The 19,354-nt window shown below is 48.2% G+C and overlaps 1 protein-coding gene across 1 annotated transcript; it reads left to right on the forward strand.

Moving 5' to 3' along the window:
- Positions 1–7,282: 7,282 nt before the first annotated feature.
- RHOV (ras homolog family member V) lies at positions 7,283–14,311 on the forward strand. Its single transcript, XM_075754487.1, has 3 exons — positions 7,283–7,622; positions 11,097–11,155; positions 11,463–14,311. The coding sequence occupies exons 1-3, from the start codon at positions 7,427–7,429 to the stop codon at positions 11,901–11,903; spliced, it is 696 nt and encodes a 231-aa protein (XP_075610602.1). The 5' UTR covers positions 7,283–7,426; the 3' UTR covers positions 11,904–14,311.
- Positions 14,312–19,354: the final 5,043 nt, after the last annotated feature.

Consider the following 19,354-nt stretch of genomic DNA (forward strand, 5'->3'; position numbering starts at 1 on the left):
ATATAGTCCTTTCTTTATCCCCATCAAGCTCTGTCTGAAAGTGTGGGTATTTCATTCCCTGACTGCTGATACCCATTCCAAATGCCGATTACTGTCATGATTTCAAGCTCCAATTTCTAGTCTAATGTAAGCTGTGGCTAGTCTGAATACATTTGTTCTTGTTCAAACACTGTCCCTTAGTTTAAAGGACATTTTAGGGCATGAATTGCCTTTGCAAAAATCATCACCAATCATAGCCTTCTTTCAGATGTACCAAATCCAGGATTTACCAAACCAAGATGTTCTTGCTTCTTTCCTCTTAAAAAGAGGTGGCAGTTAAGTTCCCTGGAGCATCCAAGTGGTCCTTCTCTGCATCAGTTGCAGCTTCACCTCATGTTTAGGTAACAGGGGTGAACATAGTTTGACCCCTCATTTCAGATGAGAATAGAATAGAAATACTTGTGCATGAAATATTTGTGCATGAGGTCTCCCCCTGTTGCCTTCAACAATGATGCTTATACTTTTTTTAGTCACATTTAGTAAGGGGAAAATAAATTCAAAATATATCTGGAAATTAGGCTAAATTGAAATTTGTGCCAAATTTTTCAGTGTCCAGCTCTATTGGGTGTTTCCATTCAAAGCCTAGATCAGGATATATCTTTATACTATTTTTTTTTTCTTGGTCTGGTCCAGAAATGGAAGAGATTTTCTTTCTCATTCTGGCAGATATTATTGCCAGTTAGGACTGATATCTCATGAGAAACCTTTGTCTGATTTTAGTGTGGTTAAATTGGAAGCCAGATCCTCACCTTATTTGGAAATGAAACATCAGCCTAAAGCTAATTCAGGCCCACAAGCCTGCTCCGTCCATCTGCACTATCATCTCATGTGATTATTTAATTTACAAACATGTGCAATAATTATATCCCAGTGCTGCATTCACAGATTTCATATTCTGAAAAGAAGGGGAGAGCAAGGGTTGCGGGCAAAGGATTTATCAGCTCTTTGATTCACCAGGAGGGCGTGGAGAATGAGATGATTGCATTTTGTGCATAGCAGTGGTGTAAGTCTGTAAGAGGGACTTGTGGGAGAGAATTGAGTGAGTGATTTCGGTGATGCGTTTGTATTGGAAATCTAAATTCTGGTCTTGGTTTTGCATGGCTGTGGTCATGCTTGCAGTACTTTTGGCTTAAACAGTTAACACTTTCTCCAAGCTATGGACATAGCTATCAACATCTAGATGCTATATGACATGCTAATCTCTTCAGCTGCCTTGAGGAAGAGATTCCAGATAATGGCATTGACAAACATATTCTGTGTTCAAGGTCCAGATTCCCTGCAGATTAAGCCTGTCTAAATCTGGGCTTCCACAAGACTACGTCTCTGTCGCTCCCGGCTGCCCTGTCCGGCCCATACTTTGTGCCAGTATTAGTGTGTGTATGACTGCAGAGTGAGCCAGTTCATTGCTCCGCAGCAGATGACTCTATGATCCACAATCCAAACACGAGTGCTGGTGCAGAAGAGAGGGCAGGAAGTTGTGGCTGTGGGAAGAGGTAAGGGCAGAACAAAGGCAGTTCAGATTTAAATGACTTGAACTGCCCCTGAGATAACCTAGTGACACAATTATAATTTGAATTAAACTCTGGACTTCCTCACAGATTTCCACTACAGACATGGTACTGATCATCACTCCACCTCACTGGATATAGAATATTCCTTCACTGCATTCATAAAAGCCATAGGCAAATGTGTCTATTTCCCCAAATGCAACAGCCTCCATAAGGTGCCAACAAAGATGTGATATACAGCCAGGCTCTCAGACACTTCTGTACCTGCTCTGAGGAAAGTGCTGCTGATACCTATGTCCCCCTCCCAATCAAGAGACTTTCTCCCAAGAGGGACACTTCCCCAGTGACATGGACAGTGTCTTTGAATGACTGCTTGAATTCTATGTACAAATTTACTACAGTAAAAGAAAGTGCCGTGGCTGCGTACCTATGGGTATCATGGGTACCCATGAGAACCTGAACTGGAACCTGCATGGGAAGACTTACAACAATTATAATTTACACTGGAAGAGATCAAATCTCCAAATGAGTTTGCCAGAGCCCACCTCCTAACCATTAACCTCCCAAGCTCTCCAAACTCGCTTCCTGCAGCCCAGCAAACACTCAGTGGAATTGTATTATGCCAGAGCAGCAACGGCAGACCTGCTTACCACAGCTCTTCTGACACCTTAAGAAGTTTTCCCGCAAGTGAACTATCAAGATCTGTAGATGCTACACGTGCACTCCAGAGCATGCTGCCCTTCAGTAAGCACACTCAGTGCCCTCATAGAAACTCTCCGAGCGTAACCCATCAGCCCTAGAATGAGCATCCACACACCAGAGAGAAAGGACAGAAACATGCTTTTTATAGTGCGAAAACCTTTTTCCCCTCACCAGCACCCTGTGACTAATCCCATCACCAGCACTCTGCAATTAATCCCATCACCAACACTCTGTGAGTAATCCCTCGGGTTCAGATCCTCAAGGAAGGACTAGAAGTGATAAGCTTGAGAACTGAAACTGGTAACTTGGCAGAGATAAGAAGATAGTCTTACAGCATTTTACGGTTTTCCTAGCACTCCCTCTTCAACCCAGCCCCTCACTGTTAACTTCCTGCCTTTCCCTGTTTTGCATGGGGGATATGAACCTTATCACCTTCCTCTTGCTAATTCCCTCACCCTTCCAGTTAAGTGTTAACTCCTCTTTTCGCGTGAAGTGTCTAATTGATTGACATAATTAAATTACACTCAGAGCATTGTCTCCCAACCTATCCTTAGTCTGAAGTTTGCTGTTGCTGTTTCAAAGAAAGGGCTTTGAGTGCCTTAAACCTTGCCCACTTTTTCACATGTATTAGTGGATTTATTACAAGATGGACTTTCTCCAGCAGATGGCAACATACTTCTAAACTATTTATAGAACATCTGAGAGGTAGGACTCGTTCAGATAGGAGATAAATTTCTCTTGGAGAAAGGGGTTGAGTACAATACAGGTGCTTATCTTTCCTTGGAACATTTAAGAAAATATTTTTGAAGCTAGTGGCATTGCCATTTCATTTTTATTTATTATTCTGTAACCTTAACATGTAATAAAGGATTATTGTTGTAGCTCTTTGCCTCCGCATTTAACTAGAGTGGCAGTGAGCAGATGAACCAGAACATACCTGTGCATCCCTCATGGCATTGCTTTCATTTCCAGAGAGGAATAAAGAAGTTCAGAGGCCAGGATACTGAAAGCTGTATTCTAATGTCATCTCTCTCCTTTCTTTATTTTCCTAAAGGGCATTACAAAATCACATATCTCCAGTGCACACCAGAAATACCCATTAGCTGCTATAGAATCGTAAAGTATTTTTATTGCTGTGGACTCAGAAACTACAGAGCTACTATCAATCAAGAGCTCTATATGGGAAAGCAAATACTAGGATCTTTCTCCTTTGATTTCAGCTGTAGTAATTTTCCCGTTAATAGCCAAAGCCTGATTTTCCACTGATTTGTGCATTGTGACTATTTCTGCCTCTGCAAGGTCGATAGAAAATGATACGGAGAAGCATTTGACATCACTTCCTGCAGGTTGCAGTGACTAGACGAGGTACACCACAAGGGAAAACCAGGCTCAGGCTCTTGTCTTCATCCTTTTGTCTGTCACTTCTTTTAAGTGGTAATTACGCTTGATTTTTCCCAGGGAGGATGCACACTCAGGTGCATGACAAAACGCCGGGTGACTCAGCGCTGATTGTCTTGTTGGTTGCGATTATGAAGGCGATCGGCTGGGCAGCGGCTGTATCTCGACTTTTTCAGCGTATCTCTTGACATCACGGGACATGGTTTGCTCTGGCACCTGCCCTCCAGTTTAACCCCTCTCTCGATCCAGATCCCCACCCACCTGCCCCTGTGTGTGATGGCATCGTCGCCTGTTCTCATCATCCGCCCATTTCTCATTGTTTCATGTTTCCTCACAGTAGCACTGTGAAAGGATTCAGAAATGTGATCCAAGGGCATCGTTTGTAAAGGGAGTGTATTGACATACGCAGCCCACTTGTACAAACGCAGGTAAAGCTGAAGGCCAGGTTTGCTCACTACCATGTTAAGGGTGGCTGGTAAATTTTTCTCTCTCCCTTGGTAAGATGGGATCCCTGCTATTTTTAAAACTGAGGTCTGCCAACTCCCACAACATGCAATGCTTTTTCTGAGGCGCTGCAAGTAGTTCAGAAGGCTTTGCAGAAGGCTATGATAGTGGCTCCCACTCTATGACTTTTCAGGCAAATTGGTCTGTGGCCACACATAATTACGAAGTTACAAATGAGATCAGCAGAGAGGCAGAATACAATGTTGTCGGAGGTGCAGTATTGCTCAGGAGGCAGTGAAAGTCAGGACTGCTAGCTGCAAAAAAATCCCACCATCACAATTTCCCAGTATTGTAACACTGCACTTCAGAGAGGAGAGCGTAAGGAACAGTTTGAGCTGATCCACAGCTTTGCCCCCACCACAAGAGACAAGTCCTGGTTTCCTCCTCATCCAAATTGGCTTAGTTACTGTTTTTAACTCAATCCATAGATGGACTTCTCCTGCTACAGCTCCAGTGAGAAAGGTGGCTATAATTAATAGAAATGGGGAGAAAAGGAATTGTCTCCTCTAAATAACAGTGCTTTCTTAATAATAGGGCTTTGTACTGATGTATATTGTTCAGTGGTGACATACACTGCCTAAATACATAAATCGATTTTCCACTGTAAATCACTGCATACTCTAATGGAGCAGCTTTTCTGTTTAACTGAAGAAGCTACGCACAACAGCCCAGCTGGATAACAGCTGAATGCTAACAGTACCTGAAATCTGTATTTGGTCTGCCTGAAAAGAGTTTGATCTTCTGCGCTTAATTCCCAGTGGATGGGAATTCACATCATGAGGAATACCGTCATAATTGGTAGTAATTATAATTCCTGGGAGACAGGCCAAGCATAGCCTTGCAGACTGCGTGTTTCCCACTCAGCCAGAGAGCCGATGTTGGCAGAGGAGCACGTCAGGGAGGCAGCATGCAACGGGGCTCTCCTGCTCTACCTGCTCCCCGTGCAGAGCCTGTCCCCGTGGCTGTCAGTTCAACAGCTCTAGGAATGGGACAGACTTTCACTGAAAAAAAAAAAAAAAAAACCAAAAAAACCCCCCACAAAACTGTATAAAAATCTTGCAAAACCAAAATGTCTGACTCCTCGCTACATTGTGCAACTAAACCTGCGTCTTCTGTCAGGAGCAACGCAAGACCTGAGAAACGAACCCGTGGGAGCTGCCCTGTTTGTTTGCTTAATCGCTTAGTTTAAATATAGATTAAAAATCACTTAAGCTCATCCACAAGTTAAGCGTGTGTCAACCAACGGCTGTCAGAAACTGCAAGTGAAAAAGCACAGAGCCACTGAAGGAAGAGATTTTAGGGAGGGAACAAGAGAAAAACGGATCCAATCCTTGGAGTGGGGCAACAGTGTGTCTTTCTGAGGGACATCCATTCCCAAGTAAACAGCATCTAGGAAACAAGAGCTGCCAGCTTCTCTCCATCTCTTCCCCCTGCTACTGCTGACACTTGCTAGCAGTGAATAATTTGGTGAATAATCCCTCATTTACATTCATATCTTCCAATTAGATGGAAATGTCACAGTTCACAGAATGTCAGCCTGTGCCTGAAATGCACTGAAAAACCTCCGGAAGATCCTCACTTGCCATGCTGCCTGCCCCGGCTGCGGTGTAGCATGTCCCTGCCAGTCTGGTTGGAGGCACGGCCACACCTCACGCCTTACCGAGTGTCGCCTGTCCCTGCGCTTTCTGCCTCTTCTGGAGCAGTTCAGCTGTTGCCTGGCTCTGGACCAGCACTGAAGAGCGTGGCACTTGGGAAAAGCCAAACTAATGCAAGCCAGTCACTTGAGTGAGCAGCCAGTTGCTGTAGCAAGACTTTCTGGCACACGTGTTAGCAGCAGCCTAGTTTATAATGCCATCTCCATTTTTTTGTGGCTATAGAAATTTAAGGTTTGCTAGCAAAAACACAGAAGAGGTTGATTAAAGCAAACTGCTGGAGAAAACTGCAGAAAAAACCCCTTCTTGTTGTTCCCAGAAAGCTTGTGGGCTATCTCCAAAGAGTGGACATGCTTTGTCCAGCCAAGACTCTTGAACCTGAGGGGTTGCAGTGCTTGTGACCTGTCAGCCATGGGGAAAAGCATTTTAGACTGTGTCTGACTTAAAGATGTCTTCTCAAGTTTAGCATTAATATAGGTGAAACACCTAGGTAGCTTCTCAGTGTGAATGGAAACCACAGTCAGACACAAGCTCAGGAACTGCTAATACACATCTCCTTGTAGCACAGGTCTCCCTTCCTGAGAGTATGGTGAAGGACATCACCTAACAAAATTGGTGGCATTCATCAACAGCCAGAGTTTAGCTCCTCCATTAGGAAACAGCCCCACTTTCAAAGCTGATGTTGCAATACTGGGTATTGCATGCATGAATACTTTCCCTCCACTGTTTTCAATCACTTGACGGTGTTACACTGGGGTGCAACGGTTGCTGCGATAGTGTGGCCTCTGCTTTTAAGTGGGGTGCTCCCACCCTTCTGTTTAGTTGTACTTCTTTAGGCAGTGAATTCCCCAGGGCTGGGATGGAGCCACCTCCTACCAAGGCTACCAAGGGCACATGTAGTGTGTGAGCTACCAGAGGTGAATATGAAAAAGGGCAGTAGATTAGGAACCCCTGTGTGTATCCATGCGGCTGGGAAAATACGCTTTGTGGCTTTTGCCAGCATGTAGCAACAGCTCGGCTGGGTGAGAGGAACTCAGCAATGGCAATCACATAATTAACAAATGTGATGTATTTCTGGCATTTGTTTTCTGTTAGCCCTCACAATATTGACCAGCTCTGTCGATTTTACTCCTGTCATGCCAGGAATCACAGATGCTCCAGGTGGGGCTGCTGGTGAGTGGAAATAAATGCCTCAGCGCGGCTTCTTTTGAAAAGAAAACGGGGTGAGGGGCGGATCACGGCTTTCCCCTGTGTGTGCACAAAATGGAGTACGGTGGGGCACTTGTGTCCTACCGAAATCCCGAGAGCAAAGCCTGCCCGGGGGTCATCGCGGCGGAGGGGGGACGCAGCACCGCGACTGTCGCCCGCGGGGCGGCGGCGGGAGGAGCCGGCCGGGCCGGGCCCTCCCGGCGGGGCGGGCCGGGGCGGGACTAGGGAAATGGAGGCCGGTTTTGGGCGCAGGGCGGCAGGTGTAGCGATGAGCAGCGGTGCTAGGCGGGACGGAGAAGCTGGCCCTGCACGGCAGCGCGCAGCCCCGACTGCAGCTCGCTTGATCGGGCATGGCAGCGGCCTCGCCGCGCCGCTCCCCGCGCTGAGCCCCGCCGAGCCCCCGGTGCCAGTGTCATGCCCCCCCAGGAGCTCCTGGACTACTCGCCTGCCCTGCGGAGACACAGCCCCCCCCGGGGCAGCGGCCCGGAGCTGGGCATCAAGTGCGTGCTGGTGGGCGATGGCGCCGTGGGCAAGACCAGCCTGGTCGTCAGCTACACCACCAACGGGTACCCCGACGAGTACCAGCCCACCGCCCTCGACACCTTCTCCGGTAGGCGCTCGCCCGGGCTCCGCGGTGCCTCGGCAGGGTGAGGGGGGCAGCGGCGGCGGCAGGGGGGGAGACACACGATCCCCGCCTGGCGCAGGGACGCGGCGTTCCCGGGAGAAGCGGCCGGCGCAGTCCACGGGACGCGGGTGGGCTCTCCCGGTGAGACGGGCTGCCGCCGGGGCTGCGCACCGAGGGGGGCTTTGCGGGTGTAGGGTGAGCACAGCCTGGCGGGGGGATAAAGCCCAAGGGCGTTTTCTGCAACTCGGACTGAGTCCCTCAGGTGTTTAGTGAAGTTTAGCAGGTGGAAGCCCTGCAGTTTGCAGCTTTATGTGTCAACAGGGCGTGTGTCAAGTTGCCTTGCAAGTTCCATGAAACCGGGCACCTTCCTAGTTTTGTGGTGTTATTATCGGTAAATGAAAAAGGACTTAACTTTTTGTTGTTGGTTTTTACCTTTAGAAATATCACAGCATTGTACTGTAGGCTTTCTAGCTTCAACTGATTTTCAGCAAAAAAAAAATCCTTTTCCCCACATGTCCACCGAAGTTAGCATTGAACAGAGGTTGCCAAAAACTTGCGGAGCTTTGTGAGCCCGGCTAGAATTGCCTTCCCTGTCAGCTGATGAGCTCTCATTAGTTTCCACTTTTGTAAATGCCATCTTTGTTCTTCTCCACTCCGCTTCTTTTGGGCTCCAATTTCTAATATAAACCCCAGGAAAGTACAAAGCCCTTTGAAAGATTTCTCATCTTCATCTGATACAAAGAAACACAACAGTATATGACAGTATAGATCGGTAGATTAGAGACGGGCTCAAGTCAGGCCAGGAATGAGACTTCTAATGTGTCATAGTCTCGGGGGTACTTAGAGGGAGTGTTTTGTTTGTCTGAATGTCCCCCAGTTGCTCACTCTTACACTGGGAACTGTTGATTTGCCTTGACTCTCTCCAAGCTCTTCCACTGCCCTTGAAGGAAATGAACTGGGAACACGCTGCTGTTCAGGGTCCAGCAGCCCTTTGGGAACCATGTAAGGAGCCCTCGAGTCCTCCAAGGGAAAGATTACTGCTCTCACTGCTCCCTTTACACTGATGTGTACAGTTTGGGCTGAGAGAGGCTTGGCATTACCATAGTTATTAGCCTCTGCAGTTTTGGAAAGGGCAAATCCATAGTAAAATGATCCAGAAAGTTGGAGGCAGTATGAGTTCAGAGACACCCCAATTAGCAGCAAGGGATTTGAAGATAGCTCCACATGGGTTTAGCCCCACTCTGAATGTCCAAGTACCAAGCCTGACTTCCAGAGGTGCAGAGCATTTGCAACTAACAGAAATCAAAACCATTAAAAATTTCCAAAGTTCACTTTCTGCTTATTGGGAGGAAATGGGAGAATAGAGGAGTTTCCTTTCCCACCCCTACTCTTAACCTAGATAAACTTGAAGAAAGTCCCTCCCTGGATTCACGGAGCACAGTTCAAGATCCATTTCAGAAACTTCAGCCCAATTCTCCCCACTCTTGGGGAAATACCTGCAATTGAAACTGCCGGCAGAACTGAGCTTCGCAGTTTACATCCTAACCCTAATTCTGGTCAATAGACTGTAATGCCAATAACAAGATAGGAGAAAGTATTGTGTTATCAGGGGAACGGCTCTGGAACTGTGACCCAGCCACATCTGTCTGAGTGCTGCTTCCTGCTGGGTGTCACTGCCAGGTAGAGCAGCCTTGAGTGAAACGTGTACCCAGTGCCCTTTCCCCACCAGGCTGTCCATCCTGTTCTGCTGGCCCCTGCGCTATTGTACCGAAATCCAGCCTCATCCTGAGGGTGTGTACCTTCTGAGGGCGGTATCTGGAGGGCTGTCGCAGAGTTGCTAGCATAGCTTAGGCTAGCAGCGGGTATGAAAAACCTTGTGCAAGCACTGGAGCAGCAGGTAATATATATGGTGCCTTTCTTCTGAAGACTGTAAAACGTTTCAGAGATGCTAATTCCTTCTCTCAACGCACTTGTGAGACAGAAGAAACCAGATACTAGAAAGGCAAATGCCCAGAGACTTGAAGATCAAGTCAGGATCTAGCAGGTTCTTTGATCAGGAACAGGTTTCTCTTCCTCCTCTCGGTCAAAGATATGGTAACAACCCAACCGCTTCCCAGTCACAAGGAAGCAATGACTTTCAGATACACTGCGAGGAGCGGCACTGTGGTGCATGTACCCACCCCTTCGTTTTTCCTTCAGTCTCAGTCTTCCACCAAAGTTCAGTTCATCTTTTGTCTGTGTCTCCCTCCTTCTCCCTAGACTACTTTCAGGAAGAAGGAGCTCTCTCCTCCCAGAGCTTGTGTTAAACTCTCCAAGTTAGTTGTTTCTGTAACTTTTCTCACCTGGCTAATTACTTTAAAAAAAAATCACAGAATATTGATCCTGCTTCTGGGTGTGGGGGGTGTTTTGTGGATTTTTTTGGGGGGGGTTGTTTGGTTTGTTTTTTTGTTTTAACAAAAAGGACAATAAAACCTTCTCCCTGGGGACAGCAAGGGAGTTTAGCTAGCTCGTGTCAAGTGCCAGCCATTGTCACCTTAGCCAGGATCTCTGCCTGTATTCACCAGAGAACAGCACCAGCTACCTTGTCAGGACTTTCAAGTGATTTCCAGCTCCCCCAACCCCTATTCTCCTTTTTCTTGGTTCCTAGATAGTCTCTGTGGTATCTGTGTTAGAAACATCTAACAGTTTCATTCCAGATTTCCATCAGAGGTCCTGCAAGCCCTCAGTCTGAGTGTCTGAGTCAGCTGTTACCACATGAAGGCTTACTGTGATTAGGGAGTGAAATGGGAGCAGACCTTACCTGTGTAACTCAGCAGTTTTTCAGTGTGTGCATAGTCTCTGAAGGGGAAACTCATCACTGTTTCCTTAATGGCTTCTTCATTTCAAAGCTGGTTTTAAGTCTTTGTTTTTCCTTAGCTGGGACAGTTATAGAAACATTCTCTCTCTCTTTTTTTTTTTTTTTTTTTTAAGGCCATATTTCTGGCCTGGATGGGAAAAATCTAATAGCTTGTTTAATGGAGACTGTTTTGAACTTCCACCCTGGGCCAAGAAGCTAGGAGCAAGTTGCTGGAGTTCTCAGTTTGTGTTTATGTGCTTTCTTGGGGTGTGGAAGAACAACAGGCTGTTCTGAGGGCACTGTTTGGCTAAGGGCTCTACTTCTCTAGAAAAGCAGTTGTCCAGTAATATGGAACTATTCTTTCAAAATACTGGATAAGAGCCCAAAACACCTGAGGGCTAATCAAATCAGAAGGTCTACTGCAGGTCTTTTAATGTTCCCAGTGCAAGCTTCAGCTGTTTTGGTGAGGCTGGGGAGGATGCTGAGCAAGGACAGACTTGAATGACTTTGGCGAGTCTGTTCAGTGGGATACAAACCAGTGCTCTGGGGAAAAACCAGTATGAGTGTACATGTGTATACTGGACAACTCCCTTAGACTCATCCTTATTCTCTTTCTGCTACAGTGCAGGTCCTGGTGGATGGAGCCCCAGTCCGGATCCAACTGTGGGACACTGCTGGACAGGTAAGCTCTATCAAAGCAGCTGTCAGCTCTGGTCCTGAGGGACAGGGACTGTTTGCAGGCTTTTGAGGAAGGCAGTGTTTAACTGGGAAGAAAGGAAATGCACTAGTCCAGCATCAGCCATTTGCTAGTATGGCAGTCTGACAGGTGAATGACAGACTTCCTCGGCTCTGAAACCTGTGCCTGAACCATGGCATGGCCACAAAGTTAGCACGATGCCCTGCCTCTGAGGGTGTTGCTGTCCTAGTTAACATCATAAGAGTTCAGTGCAGTGAAGCCTTTTTTAATATTTCCCCTCCATTTTCTACAGGAGGATTTTGACTGTTTGCGCTCGCTTTGTTACCCCGACACCGATGTCTTCCTTGTCTGCTTCAGTGTGGTAAACCCAAGTTCCTTCCAAAACATTACTGAGAAATGGATCCCTGAGATACGAACTCACAACCCCCGGGCACCGGTGCTACTAGTGGGGACGCAGGCAGACTTGCGGGATGATGTCAATGTCCTCATCAGCCTGGATCGCTACCACGTGAAGCCCGTGCCCCGGCCTCAGGCAGAAGGTCTAGCTGACAAAATCCGGGCTGAAGCCTACCTGGAATGCTCAGCACTGACCCAGAAGAACCTCAAAGAAGTTTTCGATATGGCCATTGTCAGTGGTGTTGAGCACAAAGCACGGCAGGAAAAGAAGATGACTGCCAAAGGCATCAAAACTCTCTCCAAGTGCCGCTGGAAGAAGTTCTTCTGCTTTGTCTGAAGCTGCTTTGAGCTTCGGGGGGGGAAAGAAACACCTGATGCCAGTATTGGCTCTGCACCTTCTTGGAGTGACTGCTCCTATGGCCCCAGCAAGGAGGGTATGATAAGCTGTTAGGCTTGGAAACCTGGCCCTTGCTGGGTTACAGTATCAGATGCCTAGGAGATATGAACTCTATTTCCATTGTGCTGGGATGTGGAATGGTCCAGGCAGCTATAAGTACCTGCTGGACATGTCTGTAGTGTCCCAGACAAATGGGAGCCTTTAATACACCAAGACTCAGTACCCCAGAACAGGCAGGTTCCTTACATTGTCCAAAATGACCAGTTTTCTGTCCAAAGCTAACACTTTTGGAGTCCGCAGCATAATAAACGTGAGGCACTGTGGAAGCCTGCCTATGTTTTGGCTGTTTTACAGGCTTGGCAGAGAGTAGGGCAGGGGGTGACTGCAACGTGGTCAGACATGGACTGCCGAGTGTGTAACACGAGACTTGGGTTCCCCCTCTGATTTTGCTTGCCAAAATAGGTAGAAGTCACTTGGCTGTGAAAAAGCAGCACTCTTTCTTAAAGGCCCTGTATTGTGAGTACCCTTGAGAGGGTTTTTCTTAAAGAAAAGAGAAAATGCTGAAGAGAAAATGCACTGGGAGCTACAGTAACTCTTTAAGCAAAATGTTCTCTGAAGAGGACTCTGCACTCTGGGTGCCAATGCTATAGCCCTATCTTAAGAGGTAGTCATGAACTTGGGGACCTATTTTGAAAGGCATTTTGTGTGTGTGGTGGCTTGGGAGAAAAAAATGGGTGAACAGCAGCACTGAGTGGCTCTATTTGTCTAGCAGAGACCAAACTGTCAGCGAAAGGTTTGTAATGCTACCAAGGGGTGAAGTGCAGATAGAGAGCCATGTATGTAAGCAAAGGCGAATAGAGAAGGAAGAAAAGGAAGGGAATAAAAAGGAAAAAGATGTAAGGAAGGAAGAAATGGAGAAAGAAAGAAGAATGAACATTGTAAAATGAAAGGTGTGCTTCTACTTGGTTGAGATGCTAATATTCAGGGAATCTTCTAGGGACCTGGAAAATTTCCTAGTGATCTCAATTTCAAAGTAATATTGTCCATACATTAAGTTCTGAATCAAAAGGATGGGGTTGTAGGGAGAGAGAGTTCCTCTTGGTCAGTAAAATCCTCAGTTTCAGATCTATGCAGGAGAACAGAACTTACCTGGTACTGTTCTTCCTGAGGCTGCAGAACAGGAACGGAGGGCTCAGGGCTTCTTTCTGTTGTGCTTCCCTTTCTTAAAAGCCACTGCTTGATCTGCTGAAATCAAAAGCAAAGGAAATCCATGAAGTTCCTGCCAGAGAAAAACATTCACTATGTTTGCTCCGTTGCCCTCTCACCTGTTTCTCAGAGGATTAATTTCCCAGTGAGTCTACTCACATTTTATTACAGAACTTGCATCAATTTCTTAAACTTCTTTCACAGAGACATTTCGTTCTGGTTTATGTAGCAGAGAGCATGGCAGGTCTGTCAAGCAATGCTTTCGATACTCAGGGTGTTCTCTGCATCTGGCTATGGCCCATCACTTTGGGGGTGCTCTGGAGTAATGTGATGGAAGGGGATATAGCTATGGATTGTTTGCCCTGCACCAAAAGCAAGCATACCTGGGCCAGTGGGCCTGTAAAAAAACCCAAATGCAAGGAACACAGTATGGCTCTGGATCCAAACAAATGCCTGCAAACATCTCTCGTAACCATCTCTCTTTGTGGCACAGTTCATGTAGTCCCCAGGATGTGAGAAGCCTGCTCCCTCCCTGGGTAGTATCATAGGATGAAAGAGGTGGGCAGGTCTTCTTGCAAAGGGAAGTGGCCCACAGCCTTGAGCTGTTTGTAGGGTAAGGCTTAGAGACCTGAAAAGAATGGCGTGTCCAAGTGAGCTGAACATTGAAAGGATTCCCCCAGCTGAAATGCCATCCAGGTCCAGTGAGGAGTCCTAAGAGATGCAGAGTACAAAGGCAGGCGGTAGCTAGAAGTGACGTGTCCTACACGCCTCTAGGCAGGACACCACTTCTTGAACAAAGCTCTCAGCAATGCATCCCTGCGTGTATTTCCTACCTGTACAGGTACCTTTGCTGTATCACTAGTTCAGTTTGTCTGTTGGGTCTTTATGCATTTCTTTAGCCTGTGAGACCAAGGGCCATGGTGTGACCTGCGAAGGAGCACGCCATACCCCTATGGGGCAAATCCACGGGTGGAAAGAGCACCAGCCTCCCCTCCTGCTGGGGAGAGCAAGGGTTGTCCTGCAGTAACTTGGTATGAAACAGGGATTATTTCTTTCTGGAAAAGAAACTGTACTGAGAGCTGCTTTCTTCTTCTGTGATTGTGTCTAATATTTGTTCAAATAAATTTTTTTAATGTCTGCAGTTTGTGTTTTGTAATTTTGTCAGTGTGCAGCAAGCTGGGCTTAAAGATGGAGGACGAGTTACTCCATCTTACTGACAATAGCATAAGAGGGAAATTGCTCCACTTCTCCCTCCATGTCCTAACCCCCACTAGCAATGGTAAAAATCCCCTCATAGCTGAAACCTTCCAAGAGCATTCTGTTGCCTCAGTTAATTTTCCTCTCCTTCAGCAGCCACTTGTGGTGAAGTAGCAAGGAGGGGGATGGAGTAGCAAACTTCCAAGGCTTTCAGCGCCTCTTCCCCAGAAGCCACACGATCCTGGGACCAGTCAGGAGGCCCTTCTATCACTCTCTGAGGCAAGCCCATGTAGGACTTGCTTTTGGAGCTTTAATAACAGCATGCTGCTCTGTCATTAGGCTGGCGGTCATTAGCCTTATTTAACTTAACTTGGTAGTGAAACACTACTCAAGCGCTGAAAAATTTTGTCTGTGCAGTCTGCTGTTTGCTGGATATAAAGCTACCTGTGGGATTATTTGGAGCCAGCTCCCAGCTTTGCAGCTTCCCAGCATTACAGCTTACAGAAGAACCTGTGAATGGAAATAGCAGGAAAGTGTGAATTAACTTTATGGGGAGTGAGTCATCCCACTGAGCCATATCCTGTCATGTGCACAATAAGCACCCTAAAACTCCCTGAAACCAGTGAACAAAGCTGAGCTCCTAGGGGTGGGGGTGAATCTATCTCATTAAATGGCATGTCCTACCAAAGCCACTCAAGGCACCTTTAAAGCCTTGCTCTAGCCCACTCCATGGTGCAGTACTGGACCTGTGCTACTCCCTGGCCCTGGTACAGTTTGGGCTTGTTTCTGCATTGCAGTGCTGCTTGACCAACCTATGTTTTCAGATGATGGTGAGAGCACAGAGTTCCTGGGAGACTGTTGCCAACACAAAGGACCCCACCAGGCTGGATGAAGCTAGCCAAGCCCATTACCAGGCCTGCACAATTCCACATGAATGCCACTTACTTTAGTGCTAGAGAGGATCCTTATGATTAGTTGATCTGACTTGCTCCACAGCATAAAGCTCAGGATCAAATGCTAAAAAACCCCCAGCGTACCTCTAGGGTAGAAACACTCTAGTACCTTCTTTCTTGCTCAGGTCTCTGACTTGGATCCTGGTCAGCAGGCTCCTGCACAGTCCTGCATCCAGCAGAGTAACTCATCAGGGCTTTCCCACCAGCATAAGCAACACTGCAAGTGCTTCAGTACAGGTATGCACCACGTAATTCTGCATGAAGCCAGCGTGCTGGCTGCCATCTCCAAAGGAGCTGAGCTGGGGTGCCAGCAATGGCAGAAACAGGGGTGGAAAGGACCCTTTTGTTTCCTTTCTCTGTAGGTAGCGCACCCTAAATGGGCTTAGCTGTGCCAAGAAGGTTCCCAGCTGGCAATGCTTTCCCGAGCTTCCACTGAACCCTGACTGGGAATTAATCCCCAAAATAATACCAAGTTTCGTCTGACTCAACACAGCCTCCTTCCAGTGCCAGAAGGGCAAGTCTGAAAGGTCCTTTCAGGAGACCTTCATGCCCTGTAGGTTACGTCCTATTTACTTTGAAGGGACAGACTGAATTTTTACCAGGTCAGGAGCTCACATAAGTCCAGCAGCAGGAACCTGGCTGTGCTTGAACCCTGTTGAAATGCAATTACCAGGGAATGGCATCCTCCCCCATTTCCTGAGAGGGGTATGATTGCATTAACAACCTTATCACCTTCTTAACAGCCCCCAATTTGATCCTCAGGTGCTAACTAGCTTTTTCTTCAGATTGCTCCAAGTTTAATGCTATTTATCAATTAGGCAACCATTGCCAGCTTGGAAACAGGCTCCGGTTTGACTTTTCCCAACTGTAGTGACAGCTAAGTAGCCTGCTTCAACTTTGTTCCTAATGCCTTCCTGCCCCTGGTTTGGGCTAGATTGGTCCTCTCCTGTGGTCCTCTCTGCGGCCTCACAAAGACCAGCGTGGGAACGCTGCGGGAGCACGAGTGAGCAGAGGCACTGCTCAAACAGGCACTGGCACCACAAGAAATGTTTGTCCTCTCACAGCCTGTGCTTCAATCGGACTGCTGTTCTTCCAACCCCACCGAGAATCCTCTGTGTCCAGGAGACTGTCCTTGGCCCGCTCGGTCTGCTTAGAGGTCTCGGCTCTCCTTTACATTGTTGCCTCTCTTGGAGCCATGCTAAATCACTCTGTAATGGGCCCAGGAGGTAAAGCATTTGAAAAAAGACACTACTCAAATTTTACAATATGTCTCTGAGACTGTCCTCCCTGTACTGGAGGATGCTGGTCAAGGCCCAGCTCCCAGCCTGCATCTGCTCCCAGAAGAGGAATCAAAGAGCTGGCCCAGCCGGCACCTGGGCCTCCTGGAAGATGCTTACTCATGCCTCTGCAGAGTCCAGCCCTGGGCTCTCCGTTCCCACCATATAAATACAGCATTGTACTTGCAAAGACCTATTGCACAAGAGAACAGGGTATGTTTCGACGTATCCCTGAGACAGGTTCCCTCTGCTGCAGCTCCACGTGATCTCCGTTCCCAGGGTGACATCGTGCCCTTTCCAGCTCCCGGACTGAGCCACTCGGCATCCAAACTTGCAGGACTTGTTCTGGAAGAGCAGGAGGAGATGTGGGTCCCATCCTCCCCCTCCATCCCCTCACCCCCAGCGCTGCCCCTGGGGCAGTGTTGTGAACTGAAATACTCTGGTTTCTGCTGCTGTGGAGGAACATCAGGTGCGGGAAATTTGGCTCGGGGACAAGTTTCACCACGAGTCACTGAGCCAGGCTTTTCTTTCCCATGAGATAATCTTGGGCGGGGCAGACAATCTCTTAAAATTAAAATACAATGAAAATACACGGGCTTCCCAGGGTTTAGGGTAAATCTCTCTTTCCTTGTTTTCTCAGAAAGCGAGCCAGGCGCTGCTGAAACCTTCCCCAGGCTTGCGGAACAGAGGCCAGCGCTGCAGCGGCCGCTCAGCCTCGGAGCCAGGCCTGGCTTTCTGGCCAGGGGACAGTGCCCGCTGCTCCCCCAGCCCCTGGCTGGCAGCAGGAGCCCACCTGTGGGACCTGGCTCTGCTGGTGGCGAGGGTGGGAGAGCTCGACCTCCCGTGGAGGAACCTCCACAGTCTTGCAGAGGAGGAAGGATGGGAGAGCGCGGATTAGTGAGTCAAGCACGGATGGCAAAGCCCCCTTCCTGCGGCACTGCGGCGGCTGCGCTGCCGCCTTTGTGCTGGTGGCACGGTGGCACAGGGACAGCGCCGGTGATTTCCAAGCGGCCACGCACACTTGTGCTGGTGGTGCCATCACCGCTGTTAAACTCTGGGCGGGCTCAGGGCGCTCAAGTCATGGGCCTGCCCTTCCTCCACCATCCCCGTGAGTGTCTCACCCTGCCACCGAGCTTAACCCTCTGCTTCTCCAGGTGAACACCTGGTTCCGTAGCTCAGTGGCAAGAGGGGCACAGGGAGAAGCCAGGGATGTAGCTGGGATCTCGCTGGCAGTGAGCATCAACACCCCAGCCCTGCAGACTGAGGTGCTTTCTCATCCAAAGGGGAAAGGAGACAGGCTGGGAAAATGCTGCCTGAGCGGTGAAGATCATTCTCAGGTGGTGTTGTAGAGCCCTAGCCGCAATCCTGCAGTGAGCCCTCGGCTGGGCTGCCCGCCTGGGGAGCGGTGTGTGCCTGGGGATGGCTGGTGCCCACCGCTGCTGGGGCCGCTGGGGCGGCTGGGACAGCTCTCTGCGGCACTGCAGCAGGCTGGGAGGCAGGAGGAGCACTGGGCTATGGGCAGAGCTTCAGAAAGTGCGCATTCATCTTCCCTGCCAGTAAGTCAGAGAGTGCCTGGGGCGGACTGATGACGCATGGCGCACCTGAGATCATTTTCATGGGAATAGACCCGTGAGAGACAGCGAGAGGAAGAGTCAGGGAAACTCTCCCAGCACTTCAGTCAGTGTCAGCATTCACGGGGCAGATTTCACAAGATAAACAAAAGCCTTTAATAACCACACTGGAGGGAGGCTTTGAAACCCTGTGAAACCTCCACCAGGAAAAAAAGAGCGGCAGGCTCCTCGCGGAGCGCCAACGCCACCAGCCAGCCAGAAGCTCGGCAGCCGCAGAATTAAAAAAGGCTTGCAAAAACCAAACCGTAAAGATCCGAGTGTGGGTACACAAGCTGTACTCCCAGCTGTGGATAGTAATACGCAAGGTGCTATATATAGCGCAGATGAATATTCATTCCTCTTGCTAAGGGGTTTTAATAACATGGAGCAGATGAAAGATGTCAGCCACCCTGGAATATTATCTGGGCAGCAGTGTATAATCTGAAAGGAGGGTAGGAGAGGATATCTAATGTTGTGATATCTTCTATAGGATGACTGGGTTTATTTTTTGTTAGCCAAACAGATTTGTAGAATAACAAAAGTTATTAGCGTCTAACAGTAAAGTCTTACATATACGAGACTCCTGTCAAAGGATGCTAAGCCTGAAATATGGGGACTCCGTGCTAACCGATAAAATACAACCATACCTTGGGAGGAACAGGACAACCTGCGGCACCTGGGTGACTGCCTTATGAGCTCCAGTAACAGCAGCATCCTACCTTTCCATGTGGTGCCCTTATTCACTGTCTCCAAACATCTCTTTTCAGATGATAAAGACACTGCATTAGGTGCTGGGAGAGAGGGTAAGTCTAAATATAGTTTGGGTCACCGGAAACCTGGAAGTGATAACCCAGGCTTTAACATAATTTCCCTGTGTGGGTTTGGGTGAATGGCTTTCCCTTTGCCATTTGCAAAAGGGAGCTCCCTCCCCTCCACGGGGTGAGATACACATTTATTAACTGGTATTCACAGGGTGCCATAGCAGGGGGATGGTTATTGCCAGGAACATCACAGCGCTTCTCCTCATGGACCTCAAAATGGGACAAAAGCCCTGAGATGTGTCCAGACACCAGTCTCCATTATCTTCTGTGAGTTTCCAGAGAGATCTGGAAAACCAAACTCCAGCTCTGGGGTTCAGGCAATTAAGG

Source organism: Balearica regulorum, chromosome 5 (assembly GCF_011004875.1).
Source record: "Balearica regulorum gibbericeps isolate bBalReg1 chromosome 5, bBalReg1.pri, whole genome shotgun sequence".
Classification (NCBI taxonomy): domain Eukaryota; kingdom Metazoa; phylum Chordata; class Aves; order Gruiformes; family Gruidae; genus Balearica; species Balearica regulorum.